Source organism: Ambystoma mexicanum, chromosome 5q, assembly GCF_040938575.1.
Source record: "Ambystoma mexicanum isolate Mex_15411 chromosome 5q, UKY_AmexF1_1, whole genome shotgun sequence".
Classification (NCBI taxonomy): Eukaryota; Metazoa; Chordata; class Amphibia; order Caudata; family Ambystomatidae; genus Ambystoma; species Ambystoma mexicanum.
Window position 1 is genome coordinate 1,042,873,031 of NC_090933.1, and position 15,131 is coordinate 1,042,888,161.

General features: G+C 47.0%; 1 protein-coding gene across 1 annotated transcript in view; it reads right to left on the reverse strand.

Moving 5' to 3' along the window:
• EXT1 (exostosin glycosyltransferase 1) overlaps positions 1-15,131 on the reverse strand; it is a 616,826-nt gene that overhangs the window by 223,937 nt on the left and 377,758 nt on the right. The window contains exon 2 of the mRNA XM_069621540.1: positions 11,213-11,306. Within this exon, the coding sequence (XP_069477641.1) occupies positions 11,213-11,306 (94 nt within the window). The remainder of the gene's footprint in view (positions 1-11,212; positions 11,307-15,131) is intronic.

Consider the following 15,131-nt stretch of genomic DNA (forward strand, 5'->3'; position numbering starts at 1 on the left):
TACGCATGCTCCGCAGGCCGTGCTAGTATAAGAGGCCCGCCCCTGCGGCTCCCCTTCAGATTTCGGCCCCTCCAAAGTAGGAAGGTTTAAATTTATCACATACATTACATACGGGGAGGTTGGTGGGCGCATGTGAATCCATGAAAGATACCAATGCTGGAGAAATGGAGTTACAGGTAAGAAACTATTCCCTTCTCCAGCATTGGATCTTTCATGGATTCACATGCTTAGAATAGATTGTATAGCAGTAACACTTGAGACGGCGGTGAGAATGTAATGTAACAATATATATCCTCACCCTACTATACAATGCATATCTACCGTAGGGATAAGTTAAGTCATATAACGTTGCCCACATAAAGTATATCGCCCTTAAGAGGGTAGAGAGCAGAATCTCCACAGGAAGGAGCTTACCTTACTGAAACAGATGGCGCAGGACAGCTCTTCCCATCTGCACCTCGTCTGCGTGCTGCCTGCCAAGGCAGTAGTGGCGGGTGAACGTGTGGGGCACTGACCATGCCGCAGCTTGGCATATGTCCGTCAGCGGAATTCCAGCCCATAACGCTGTTGAGGAGGACATCGACCTTGTAGAATGAGCTCTAGGATGTCCTTGCAGTGGCCTTCCGGCCTTAGAGTGACAAAAAGCAATCGACGACGAGACCCATCTAGCCAATCCCTGTTTAGAGATTGCTTTTCCTCTCGTCGACGGACCATATGCGACGAACAGTTGCCGAGTAGCCCTGATGTCCTGTGTACGATAGTAGAATTTCAGAGCCCTCTTAACGTCCAGGGTATGAAGAGTTTTTTCTGCTGCCGATGAAGGAGTGGCGAAGAAAGTAAGCAGAACCACAGATGAGTGTTTGTGATATACCGTCGGAACCTTCGGGACGAACATAGGGTTAGTTGCCAGGACTACCTTGTCCTTAAAGAATCTTAGGTAGGGCGGGTCCACGACCAGCGCTTGTAGTTCCGAGATACGTCTGGCTGATGTGATAGCTATCAAGAATGCCAACTTCCACGAAATGAATTTTATGTCGGACGTGGCCATAGGCTCGAAAGGCGGTTTCATCAAGCCTGCCAACACTGTGTTGAGGCTCCACGTGGGGGGAAAACGTTTCACCGGGGGAAAAGCTCGAAATAAACCCTGCATCCAGTGTTTTACCAGTCTGTCACTGAATAGAGGAGACGACTGCCTCTTCCTTGTGAGCCTCGAGATGGCTGCCAGGTGTACCTTTATCGATGAGGGGGACAATCCCTTTTCTGCCAAGAGGAGCAGGTAAGGTAGAACTTGTTCCGGTGTCACCAACAATGGTTGTAGGCCCAGTTGTCCTCTACACCATTCACAGAATCTCCGCCACTTATAGGAGTAAGTTGTTAGTAGAAGGGGCTCTAGCCGCCTGTAGAATTTTTTGGCAATCCTCTGAAATGTCTAAAGCGCCGAACTCCGAAAAAGTCAGGAGCTAGGCTGTAAGGTTGAGACTGTCCGGGTCGTGATGCCACACCGTGCCTGTGTCCCGGGATAGGAGGTACGGGACCTTCGGAAACGCTATGGGATGTTCATGCGATAGATGGAGGAGGTCTGAGAACCACGGTTGCCTCGGCCAGTATGGTGTCACTAGAATCACCCGGCAATTGTATCTGCGTATCCACTGTATTGTTTTCCGTATGAGGGGAAACAGGGGAAAAGCATAGAGGAACATGCCCGTCCATGGGAAGGAGAACGCCTCCCCCACCGAACCCTCTTGGGGCCATCTGCTTGCAAATTGCTCGCATTTCTTGTTGTCTTTGGTCGCGAAGGCGTCCAGAGGGGGGGTGACCCCATTTCTCAAACACTTTCCTCAAGTGACCCGTGTCCATTTCCCACTCGTGTATCTGGGCCATGCTTCTGCTGAGGGAGTCGGCTTGGCCGTTCCTCACTCCTGGAAGGTGATGAGCCACGAGGAAAATTTTGTGCTTCGATGCCCAATGCCATGTTTTCTGGGCTTCTATGGAAAGAGTCCTCGATCGTGTCCCTCCTTGTTTCCTCAGATAAAACATGGCTTTTGTATTGTCGGTCAGTATTCGCACTCGCAAACTCTTGATGTGTGGTAGGAACGCCTTCAAAGCCCATCGTACCGCTCTGAGTTCCGGTACGTTTATGTGTAGGAGTGACTCCGTTGGAGACCAGCGACCTTGCGTTTGGAGAGCACCCATGTGCGCTCCCCATCCGGTTAGGGACGCATCCGTCACTATGGTGTTCTGAAACTCCGGCTCCTGTAGGGGCACACCGTTGTTCAGATTGTGGGAACTCTGCCACCACTGAAGGGTCCGACGTAGCTTGTCATCGTCGATGGTTAACCTGTCCGACCACGATCCCTGAGCCTGTGTCCATCGGTCCGCGAGGAATTCTTGGACCGGCCTCATGAATAGTCGACAGTTTCTCACCAGATGGATGCAGGATGCCATGGCCCCTAGGACCGAAACATACTTTCTCACTTAGATCCTGGTGTTTCGCCGTAGCCGGGCCGCTTGTTGAATGAGTCTTGAGGTCCTGTCGAGAGAAGGTTTCACCAGCCCTAACTGAGTCTCGAACTGTGCCCCCAAGAATACCAGCGTTCTCGATGGCCGCAGAGAGGATTTCTCGAAGTTTATGGCGAATCCTAGCCGTTGTAGAAGCTGCTTGGTGGCTTGCAGACTTGTGTTGGTCGACGCTGGGGAGGATCCCCTTACCAGCCAGTCGTCGAGGTATGGGTATACATGGTGGCTTTGCTTCCTTAGCCAGGAAGCCACTGGAGCCAGGCATTTTGTGAACGTTCTAGGGGAGGTCTTGAGCCCGAAAGGAAGAACCATGAATTGGTAGGGAGTTCGCCCTATTACAAAACGTAGGAATTTCCTGTGTTTCCGACACATTGGAATATGGAAATACGCGTCCTGTAAATCCAGGGACGCCAGGAAATCTCCCTTTTGAACTGTGCGGATCACTTCCTGCAGAGTGAGCATCTTGAATTTCAGGCTCTTTAAGGACTTGTTGAGATCGCGTAAGTCTAGAATGGGACGCCATTTGCCGTTCGGCTTTTTTACGACGAAGTATCTTGAGTAGACTCCTTGACCTCTCTGTGATGTTGGAACTAATTCTATCACGCCCTTCGCTAACATGAGTGTAACCTCTTGTTGCAGTACCTTCATATGGAGGTGAACGCAGGTGGGATTTGCGGAGGGTTGTGTTTGAATTGCAGAGAGTGTCCGTTTCTTATAGTGTCTAACACCCATTGGTCCGTCGTTATCCTTTCCCATTCGTCGACATATGCTGAAACTCTTCCCCCCAGAACGGTTTGTGGTATGTCACTGCTGATCTTTATTTTGCTTGTCTCTCGACGACGATGGGTATGATGGTCATTTTCTGGAAGACTGGAAGTTTCGTCGACGGTTAGCCGATTGTGAGGCACGTCGGTATCCCTGGGAGGGGTAAGCCGATCTGGCAAAGGATCTGTCTCCAGAAGAGAATCTTGAATTACCTGAAGCCCCTCTAAAGGGACGAAAAGACTTGTAACTTCTGCCACTCTGGAGGGCACCCAATGAACGTGCCGTGTCCGAATCTTCTTTCATTCCTTTTAGGGCCTCGTCCACCTTCTCACCGAAGAGAAGGTCTCCCTCAAAGGGCATATCTAAGACCTTGTATTGCACTTCTGGCCTGAAGTAGGTCCACTTAAGCCATGACTGTCGATGCAATATCACCCCATTGTTGACTTGCTTGAAGCCTGACTCAGCGAGATCCACCGCAATGTTTATTGCGTGATTTGAGGCTTCCTCACCCTCTCGGACTAGTAGCATCGCCGCCTTCCTCTGTTCTTCTGGAAGATGATCAAGCAGCGGAGCTAGTCTGTGCCATATCTCCCTATCGTATCTGGCCACAATTGCCAGAGAGTTTGCGGCCTTTACTGTGGTCGCTCCCACAGAGAGCACTTTCTTGCCAAAGGCATCTTGGCGTCTCGCTTCGTTCTCAGGCGGAGTTGTGCACTTGTGCTGTGCCTTTGCCTTCCTCGCTGCTGCCGCCGACACCACCGAGTCCGGTGTTGGTTGGGAGGATAAACACTTGGGGGTAGACTCTGGAGCCTTAAAATTTTTTTCTAGGCGTCCTTTCACTGCTGGTTCTGAGAATGGGTGTCTCATTGTCTGCAACCCCTCTTTCCATACATGGTCTAGTATTGGTATCGAGAACACCGACCTTCTCTTGCCCATGTGGTCGAACAAAAAACAGTCCTTTTTCTGTTCTTCCTGGGACAGACCAAATTCTTGGCATGCCTTTTCCATCATAGAATGGAAGGACGCTATGTCGTCCGGAGGGGACGGGTGAGCTGGGCTTCTGGGGTTTTCCAACTCCGCCTCCGACTCCCAGGTGGGATCCCTGGAGGGGGATAATGAGATATCCGACATGGCTCCCCTGTCAGACTCCGAATCTGGCAGCTCACCTTCCTCCTGTGCCAGTGCTGAGATTGGCGTGCGTGGGTGCGTCGGTTGACGGGACGGGCCCGGCTCGTCGACGGGTGATTGTGGCAGGCTTGCCTGGGGTAGTCGCTGGTCCAACGACCGCAACAAGGACTGAAGCGTGGACAGAATATCCAACGACAAAACCGATTGAGGATTGAGGAGAGGGGCAGATACCGGTGTAACGGATGCCCTCGTCAACGACTTGTCAGCCGCTCGTAGCCCTAGGTCTGTTGGGCCAGCAACTCTCTCGTTCTCCGAGGACAGCAACATAGCTTGTTCTTGTAGCAAAGCCTCCGGGGGGGTCGGGTCAAAGACTTCAGGCCTACAGGCCTCTTGTAGGGACCCGTCGACGAGGCCCCTCGTCGACGGGACGGTGGATGCCCCCTGTGCAAGTGGCAGGGCGGCGGCCGATGACTGGACCGCCGTCGACGACGTAGACTTCGCAGGTGGTTTTGGCGGTCCCGCCTTCTCCACACTGTGCCCGCTTTTACTCGATCTGTGATGATCGCCAGAGGAGGATTTCCTTTCCTACTCATGCTTTTTTGATGAGGATGATTTCTTTGCCGAGGAGTCTCTAGTGGAGTGACTTCAAGACGACTCTTTTTCCGACGGTCTAGATTTCTTCGCCGGTGGTTCCGACGAGGCCGCGTGGCGTGATGTTTTCGCCGACTGTGTGGAGCCCACCTCCGAGGGGGGGTATGCCCCCGCTCCATCATTCAGCCATGCCACCAGGCGTCGGTTCCGGTCTTTGAGGGTTTTTGAGAAAAACCCTTGCATATGTCGCAGGTATCCGCCGAATGGTGAGGGTGGAGGCAATATATGCAGTCCATATGTCCGTCCCCCTCAAACCATTTTTAAAGCCGCATGTCGCGCATGGACGGAACAGCGCTTTTCCTGACACAGAGGACATTATACTGTACTCGAAAACCAATAACGCAACCTAGTACAAAACAGTAGGACAACACGAGGAGATCCCACTACTTTGGAGACGGTTGAAATCTGAAGGGGAGCCGCAGGGGCGGGCCTCTTATACTAGCACGGCCTGCGGAGCATGCGTAAGCGGATCCTAGAAGGACGCAGATAGGACACAAAAGTGTCGAAAGCTTTCCTTTGGAAAAGGCTATATATGTGTACCGAGGGGTCCCAGTCTGACGATGGGGAATATCCTAAGCATGTGAATCCATGAAAGATCCAATGCTGGAGAAATGGGTTATGCATTTGCCTCACTCAAGGAACTGATCTCAAGCGCACCAGTGCTTGCAAAACCAGATTCCGAATGCAAATTTTACCTGTTCGCCCGCTGCAAGGGAATCCTCACAACAGCGGTATTGACACAAAAAACATCCCTAGGGCACAAGCCTCTTGCCTACTAGAGTGGCACATTAGACTCAGTAATTCAAGGACATTTCGCTTGCGAGCAATCTCTCGCAGCCGCAGCGTTTGCCATTGAGAAAAGTGCAACAATAGTGATGGGTTGCTCTGTGACACCATTTGTAGAACACTCCCTATTCGCTATATTGGAGATCAAAAAGCACACTTACAACCCAAAGAGCAACTGCTTATGAAATAATCTTGTCCAGTGCAAACATACACATCGTCCGATGTAAAACAGTGAATCCAGCAAGATTAATTACAGAACCATGCACACTAGAAGACCTGCAGGAACACGACTGCACTACTTACAAGGGGGAGGAAGAGGAAGGCCCGGAGGCAAGTGAAAATGCCCTAAACGAAGGAGAGGTATTCTTCATAGATGGGTCAGCATCAATAAACACGGACACGGGGATAAACATGTGGGGGTGGCAAGTTGTGAGATTGGAAGAAGGGGAGTACGAAGTGATAGTACAGCATCGTCTGCCATCCCATTACTCAGCCCAACCAGCAGAACTTATAGCTCTCATTGAAGCATTGCGTGCAGCGAAAGGGTGCACAGTCACCATTTACACAGACTCGGCTTATATGACCACAACAGTACACGGTGGGTTGGCAAGGTGGGGACGGAGAGGGTTCCACAGAGCAGATGGGTTACCAGTACAACATGCAGAACTCCTGAAGGAACTGATTGAAGCATTAAAGGAGCCCACAATGGTATCAATAGTGAAGTGCCAGGTCCATATGTCTAACACAGATGTTCTCTTTGGGGAAACGCAGCAGCGGATGCTGCAGCCAAGGTTTACTATTTAGTAAAAGAAAAAACAGGAGAGTACGTAATGCACCAACATATAGAGGAAGATCTCCCAGACGGATACAACACCATGCCCGTGTCACAAATACTGGAGTTACAAGAAGGGGCAAGTGAGGAAGAAAAAGGGCTGTGGGTAAAGAGGATGTAGCCAATCAGCAACAGTACTCTTGTGGCGACAAAACACCGGGAAGGTCGTTATGCCACTCAAACTCTTACAAATAGCATTCTAGCAACTACACTTCCCAGCACACAATGCTAAACAGCATATAGCAACAGAGATTCAAGAGGACTGGGTTGTACCAGGCCTCCAGGAACATATATCAAAGCTGGCAATGGAAGGCACAACATGTCAAATATGCAATTCAGGGATGACCCCAAGGACACTGCGAGGAATACACAAACCCGTAAGGCCCTTCAGAGAACTGCATATTGATTATGCAGATACAGGAGAAAGGTGTAATGGTGCACAATGGAGGATAGTAGTCGTTTGTCCATTCTCCAGGTGGGTTGAAGCAGGGCCGTGTGCACGACCAGACGCCAAATGCCCTGCAAAGTTCTTAGTGAGGGACGTTTACCCACACTGGGGAATTTGCGACGTGATTCGCTCAGATAATGGCACACATTTTGTCAATTAACTTTTCAAAGTAGTAACAGCTCTGTTAGGAATTAAGCGTAAACTATGCTCGATTTATCATCTACAAAGCAATGGCGTGGTTGAGAAGATAAACGGCCTCCTGAAGGGGAGACTGTCAAAACTGTTTCTCCCTTAAAAAGAATTGGGTGCATTGTCTGCCTCTACAAGGACCACCAATTGTCACTGCATCAGATCGTGACTGGAAGATGCACGCACACAGCACACTCCCCGCTACGCAGACATTCAGATGCGCACAAAAGTGCCACAATATTAGGAGAAGAATTTAATGACTATCTGACAAAACTCACCAGAGCAGCCCGCATGATATCAAGACAGCTTGCACCACCATTTACACGAGAAGAAGGGAATGAGGGAGTAACATTGGTCAAGGAAAACCCACAAGGGCATTTAATGCCAGGCGATATTATCTATGTAAGGAGTTTTGTGTGTAGGTGGAATGCCCCAAGATTACATGGCCCTTATGAGATATTTGGTACACCGACTGCGGTAAAGGTTAAGGGCTTGAGATATTAGATACATTTGACGGACGTACGCAAAGCATATGACCGTGTTAGAAAGGAAAGTAGAATAAATACAGACAACAGCAGAGGTCTCATAATAAAAAGAAAAAGTAAAGATCAATATTAAACATGAGTTCACAGTAAAAGAGTGATAGCAAGAAATGGTACATTAATAAAAATTGGTCCAGTGCCAATCGGGGGAAAAAAAGTAAATGTAAATAAAGTTGAATTACCATTATAAAATGTCTCTCTCTCGCCCACCTCTCTCTTTCATTGTATAGCAAAACGATAATTTCAACTGTTTGAGTATGCTTAATATACTTTCATGTTCCAACATATAGGAGTAACCATGGCAACAAACGGGCAGCCCGCAACGAACAACATTAGGGCAGTTAGAAATGTAAATCGGGCCTTTGACTTACGTAGATATTCGTATGAATGTGGCCTGTTTGTGTGTGCTGTTTTATTCTTTGCAATGATGTTTGGTCTTATTACTTATTGGTTCATTTCATTCATCTCTATTGAGATGAATGGGGGGGGGGGTGGAACTACCATGGGGAATGAAACTAGGACGGTCAAAGAAGGCGACTACTTAATATGGAACGGATTCCAGCTTGTAATCATCCTATAATAACTAACTTTATTTACCGTCCCCTCATGCAGTATAGTGTACAGCCCAGGAACAGAGAATCGCGCAGAGCCACAAGGCCATCTCCCCCTCCTCCCGCCAAGGTCCGCCAGGGCTTGCTGGTGCGCGGGCAGCACAGCCTCACCTCCCCTCATTCCGCTGGACCCGCTTCAAGTATTCACCTCCCCCATGTCCGAGGCCGCCATGGTCGGACAAATTAATTAATTAAAACCTGGTCCTAAACCCCACCGCCTCAAGGGGCCAGAGCTGCACCCTCGCTGATCCAGTAGTACTCCAGTTCACCCAAGGTTAATGGGCCTTGGAGATAGGTATGCAACCCTGTACTAACATATCAAAGAAATTCTTCACTACATCTAACAAGACCAGAATGACAGGGCTGCTCACCTCATGCCCTTAGACCAAACACCCAAGTTTATGACACCCGGTCAACTGATCAAAAGTAACAGTGCACAGATGTATTGGTAAAGCTTCACATTGTGTGTGGTTTCTTCAGTATCGTATTATTTCTTAGAGTAACATATTGCAGGATTTACAGGACAACTGGAATCGTCTAACGGATGAGTGTTTGTGTGTGGCCACAAGGGCAGAATATTAGGGCAGCCATCAATCAACAACACTGACCGTGCCTGGCCTGGCAGCCCCACCCCGATGAGCCCAGCTGACCCATCCACCCCACGTTGGCAACACGCGAATGTCCACCAATCCTGGAGCGGCTCATCACTGCCTCACCTATAGTTAGTCGACGCCACCCAATCCCTGAGACTGTGTGCCCCCCTATAGTGTGTAGGACTTGTGACGTGGTTTTGTAATAAATAAGACTGTCTTTGCTATTGTCAGACAGAGCACTCGGAGCTTGCAGAGTCCTTTGCATGCCCCATTTCATTAGATAAAAACCCTTTACATTCACCCGCACTTGGTCTTGGTCTCATTCCCTTCTGGGGTGTGTCCTTTACTGCCTCTCATTGTGTGGAGGGTAATGCCTTTTGGGAACGCGCGCTTTCACAAAGTATACCAGAGGCCTCGACTGTAGACAGTTGCCCTAGGGACTGATGGACTATTTACAATACTCTTGCCTCCTTTTGTGCCGCAACCTGGTACAAATATGGTACAGCTGACACAGCCACTGACATAGCAGCCTTCCTTATGCCTTTGTAATATGCACCACATGTTTTAAAACGTTTCAACCTATTAAACCTTGCTTATCACAGAATGCCAATTCCGGTTCACACGCATTGCATTCCTCCTTTTATTTACATGTTTGCACAGAGTACGGTTTTCTGAAGTGGGTTCATCCACTGCAGCGCTTCAAGGCCATACCAATGGCAGTAAGTACTACACAAACATCAAATAACATTTTGCTTTAGTTTCCTGATCCTGAATGGAAACTACAAAATACGAAAATCGACAGGGGAACCACGTTCGTCTCAAAATATCTGTTGACAAAGGCACACAGTATGTTTGGGTACAGTATATAAACATTACCTCCCTAATCCCTCACGTGTTTTATGCAGAAATGATTCCAAGTCGAATGACTGCTGATAACCAGGAGACAGTCCATGTCTGGGTTTTCTTGCACCACTATTCATAAACTATTAGTGATGTGGGGGAGGATTATAGCATACATCCCATGCACCGTCTGGTACTGAAGACCCACCCTAATAGCACCCTGCTCCCACATTATCTGCTGAAAGGAAACAGTTCCTTGTAAACAGTTTGCTAGTTCGATATGGAGTCGGATTCATAGGTTGTGCGTGGCCATGCCCGCTAATACATCGGTTTAACAATTGAATTGTACTTTCGCAGCAGAAATGGTGGATGCCGACCATAGACATACTTCAAACTGACCCTTTGACACGGACTGAAAGACCATAATGCTCCATACATCAAAGCCATTGTTAAGTGATCTTTACCAGTACTTCTTGGTCCTGCCGATTCACCCTTGGGCTCGTCACGAATCAGGGTCTCAAATCCAGATGAAGCTGTATATAGAAGGCAAGGAGGAGAACCTGGGGCAGGTGCTGCACACACTACAGCTACCCACAGCCTCGCTGGGCCAATGGTGCGTTATGAAAGCTCATGGTTAGAGTAATGAAAGATACTTCACAAAATACTGGCTTAAAAAGACAATGAACATGTACTGTAAAGCAAAGTATTAAACGAAAAAGTAGATTTTTCTGGTTCTCATTTGTATTATGCTATGTCAAGCTGTAGTTCATCATTGATATCATCCCTTTCACTATGCATGGTTACCTTGTGTTGAAGTAGGCATTTTTTATCTCTGCACAGAAAGACTAACACTACAAACTGAAATTACTATTCATGCGCTTCCCAACATGCAATCTATCTGGAACTGCTGCCTTTGCCTATAATGTGTTCTCCAATACAGCAAGCTTTCATTAACGAAGTGGTATACTCATTTACAAGAGACCCAATGTATTTGGGGGCAGACCGCTCAGAACCGACCTCAACACCCTCAAGGTCCTCAGACTCGTGCTGCCCTCGTTGCAGCTGTAGTAATAGGCACAGATGAATTCGCATATTAGCTCTGCTAAAGGTCTCTATTGCAGCGCGTGCACACCTTTTCATGAAGGTGCCTGCCACTTCTACAAATCAGCTCGCTGAAGACATTACGCTCATTTTTTAGCCCAATCATGCTAAACAATGTATTCTATGGAGCATTTCGCATGCTCAACTTTGCACTCATGGCAGCCCTCAACTACAGAATGCCCTCACTCCATTTGTTAATGACCACCTACCTGCAGCGCCTCCAGAAACCTGAAGGATCCAAGCCTGCGGCCACGAGGTACCAGGCAGAAAGTGGCATTGTGCAGCATTTCACGATAATCATACCTAGAACAGAAAAAAACATGTGGTGAGAACTTTACACATCACCCAAAGACAAACAGTTATAGCTTTCAAATGAGAACCAGCATACAATAAATGTTAAACGGGGTCACAAGGAGACATTGCATAAAGAATGTATGGTCTGATACGGTTCTTCAGTTGTAAAAAGTAATATTTAAAGTTTGACACCATATATCAGTACGTATCATAAATTCCTTAAGTGTGCTAATCATTTCTTACATGCCCACTGTGGCAAGATCACTGAAGCATCCTAGGCAATTGGCCACGCAAGCAAAGAAAAATCATTTCAGAGCAGTAACTTTACTCCCAACTAGATGGTGCTTAAAGACAGATTCCAAGCCACCACATAGTGTGGACGAGGTGCAGGAATTACTACTCAAAGTTCCAACAAGAAAGCAGAGACACATGCATCCGTGACCCTACTCTACACAAAGTAGACACCAGCAACTCAAGATACACAGCAACAGGTAGATTTATTAGCCTTAAGGTATACAGTTCTCCCCAGGAATCAGATTACAACTCCATAGACTAAGAAATCCGCTGTGGAGGAATCTGTGCAACAAGGTCACATGTTTACAAGCATGGGCGTTCCCTTAAATTTCTCTTTCGAAAGTAAACTGCACTTGCGAGATGGGTAACAAATGCAAGTAACCAAAGCATATTCAATTTGTATAGTGTGCTTTATAAAAATGGACCTATTAGCATTTTGAATGTTCTAAAAAGCAGGAACAGCTCTGGACTTGATTTGGAGGGAAACGTTCTTCCCACCTTGCGCTGTACTTTCACAGACTGCTATTTATATGTATAGTGACTGCATGCTCTCTTCAGATTGTGCCATTCTAAAACCCTTCTGTAAATCAGGCCCTCAATCAGCCCCTTAATGTTCTGCATAAAGAAATACTACAAAAGCAGGTAGGGGGTGTGGGAGCCTGGCAATTCATGGGTATTGCCGATCCAAAGAGGAGCCGGGCAGGGGACAAGGGCGGCGTTAAGAGCCAATCAAGGGTAGTCTCAAAAAACCTATACCTGCATCTTGACTCCTACACCTAACCTTGCAGCCTGCCTTCCTACCCCCACAATACTAATACCGAGAATCCTGCCACCCTACCAACCACTGTCCACCAAACAAATCTTATATCTGGAGTCTTGCCTCCCCACAACAAAAGGGTTACCTATTATTCCAATTGGGGCTGATAAGGCACAGTGAGAAACAACGATAGGCCCAGAATCACACATTTCGGGCTCCAATTCCAGCTTTACCTGCGAACTAGGGCGTCACTTCAGACACTTGGACACATTTCAGCTCTAGTTAGTAAAATGTGTTGATTTAAAGAGCTAAAAGAATGCCAGTTTCATGTCGATGGCTTGAAATGTACACATCACAATAGGCACCAACTTGACCAATCGAAATTCTTATGGAGACATGTGAAGCAAAACAAGTACGACTGAAGCATCATTTTCCCATTCTACAGGGAAAACCTCAACACCCAAATGTAAAGATTGTTTTTTATTGATATGCCTTTGCCAAGGAACCTTTCCATAAAGCATTGAAAAAAATGTCAGTTGAAACCGGCTGGGTGTGGAAAAGCAAAGAAAGGGGAGAGTAACATTTCACAATAAAACTAGATTTAAGCAAGCTAAAAACAGCTTGCTAAAACGTTGGATTCTTTGGCCTTCTGGGACTAGGATGTTATTGGGCTTAGTGTTTTTAGTCCTCCATTTTGGTGTTCATTCTTTGCCATTTCAACCCGTGACTGACTGTCCCTGATAAGTAGTTTCCTGTGGTCATTTTGACCCTTGCATCTGTTTTCAACTCGGATGCGCACACAGCCTCCTCCTGGTTGCATTCACAGAGACGTTCCTCTGTGTGCCTTCCCTTCCTCCTGCCTCCCAGCCCGCACCTTCAGATGGTGTTTGCCTGTGTCAGCTGGGGAAGCATGGAAGTCTGCAGCCGTCAACCAGTAGCGACAAAGTAAGTGGGGTGTGGACTGGGGCGCTCAGCAATCGCTGCGCCCCACTAAACTGGCCCACCTCATATCATATCCCCAACAGCATCCAATAGCTTTAGCTTGTGTGTACCCCCTTCTATTTAGCAACTGTTCCCCCATATAGACTCAACAAGCGGTGAACTGTGTTGCCTAACCATGTATCACATCTAGAAGAACTGGTAGTTAGCGACATCTCACATGTAACTGCACTATCTACTCCAGTCAAATTTGTAATTATTAGTTTGCGTCACATTTTGACAGAATTGTATTTTTGGCCTGCGCCACATCTAGACAGAAATGTGATTATTGGCTTGCGTCCCATCCAGAAAGGAATGCGACGCACGCTAATATTCACATCTAGACAGAATTGCGAATATCTGCCTGTGACATCTACATGGTGTAAAAGATTTACAACACGGTACACTCCAGACAAGGACTCTTTCCACTGGCAAGGAATAAGGCGCGCAAAAAAAAAGCGTTTTATCTTTGTTGATTTCGGATTCTGCTTTGAGAAGGCACCCAACCTGTCTCACCCCCCTTAAACACCCTGTGTCGTAATGGACCATTAACCAGGCTGGTGTGTAATAATGAAATATTTATTTTTAGAATTTAAATGCAAAATCAAACCAATCCAATTTAGGGCAGCAATCACCAGGGTGTTGATAATTTACAGCAACATGTTATAATACAATTAATTTAACCGACATCAGATGCATCAATGCAAATATGAATAGAAGCAAGATCACCTTTTGTCACACAGATGGTACTTCTGTCATGCACTCCCCCTGCAACACTCCACCAAGCTCCTGCTGACTAAATTCTGTGTGGGTGGAAGGAATAGCAAGGAGTCAGAAATAAGGGAAAAATCGGATTTTAAATCCGACCTACAATCCTAGAATGGGAGGCCAAAACGAAAATGAAAACCTTGAAAAAAGGAGCAAAATGGCCCACTGAGCTCACTGGATACTTAAAGGTCAGTTTAAATTTGCAGTAGAAGAAATAGGACGGGAATTCGTGTGGCTGTACTAAAGAGGCAACAAAGCTTACAAGCTACTGGGCAAGGAACTAAACTACGCAAACACAGGTGAGAAAAAACGACTTTGGGAAGGAAAACAATGCAGCAAAATCACACGTGGCAGAATTGCAATTTCTTATTCTACACAGACTTTAAACAAGCAAACAGCTATGAAAATAGGTTAACAGTCAAAAATCGGTTCTTATGATGGGGAACAAAGGCACATTGCAGATAGGATAATGAAGTGAAAAGATGACTTTATGGGGTGGCAATATGGGTTTCTCTATAGGAAATGCAAACAAAACCGGTTTTGATAGGAAAATTATTAGTTCTACTGAGACTATTTTAATGGCTAGACTATTAAAGACACTGCACACAAGGGGATTAATTTGCCATTTTAACCATCTTGCGCGGTTTTCTCTTTATAGGGGAATTAATTACGTTATCTCAAAAATGGTACTAAGGACTTACACAGATACCTGAAATGATTTTAAAAGGATTACGCTAACCCCTGGAGACTAATACAGATTCTTTTAAGGACAGGATAGAGGATGCTGACAATTTGGAAAATGACTAGGGTTCTTATGGGATTTTTATACGATTTGGACAGAAAGCAAAGTAACAGAGCGGGGTAGGCAGCTTTTTGGTCCTGGGGAGGGCGGTTCTTACAAAATGCACTTGAGTTGGGTAATTTGGACAGCTAACCGGGTCCCTGGACAGCGAGGCAAGGATCTGGTTACTGGGCAGCGACTGGGCTCTCCTTTATGGGAACAGCTGGTCAACAGGGGTATGGTCACTGTGGACAGC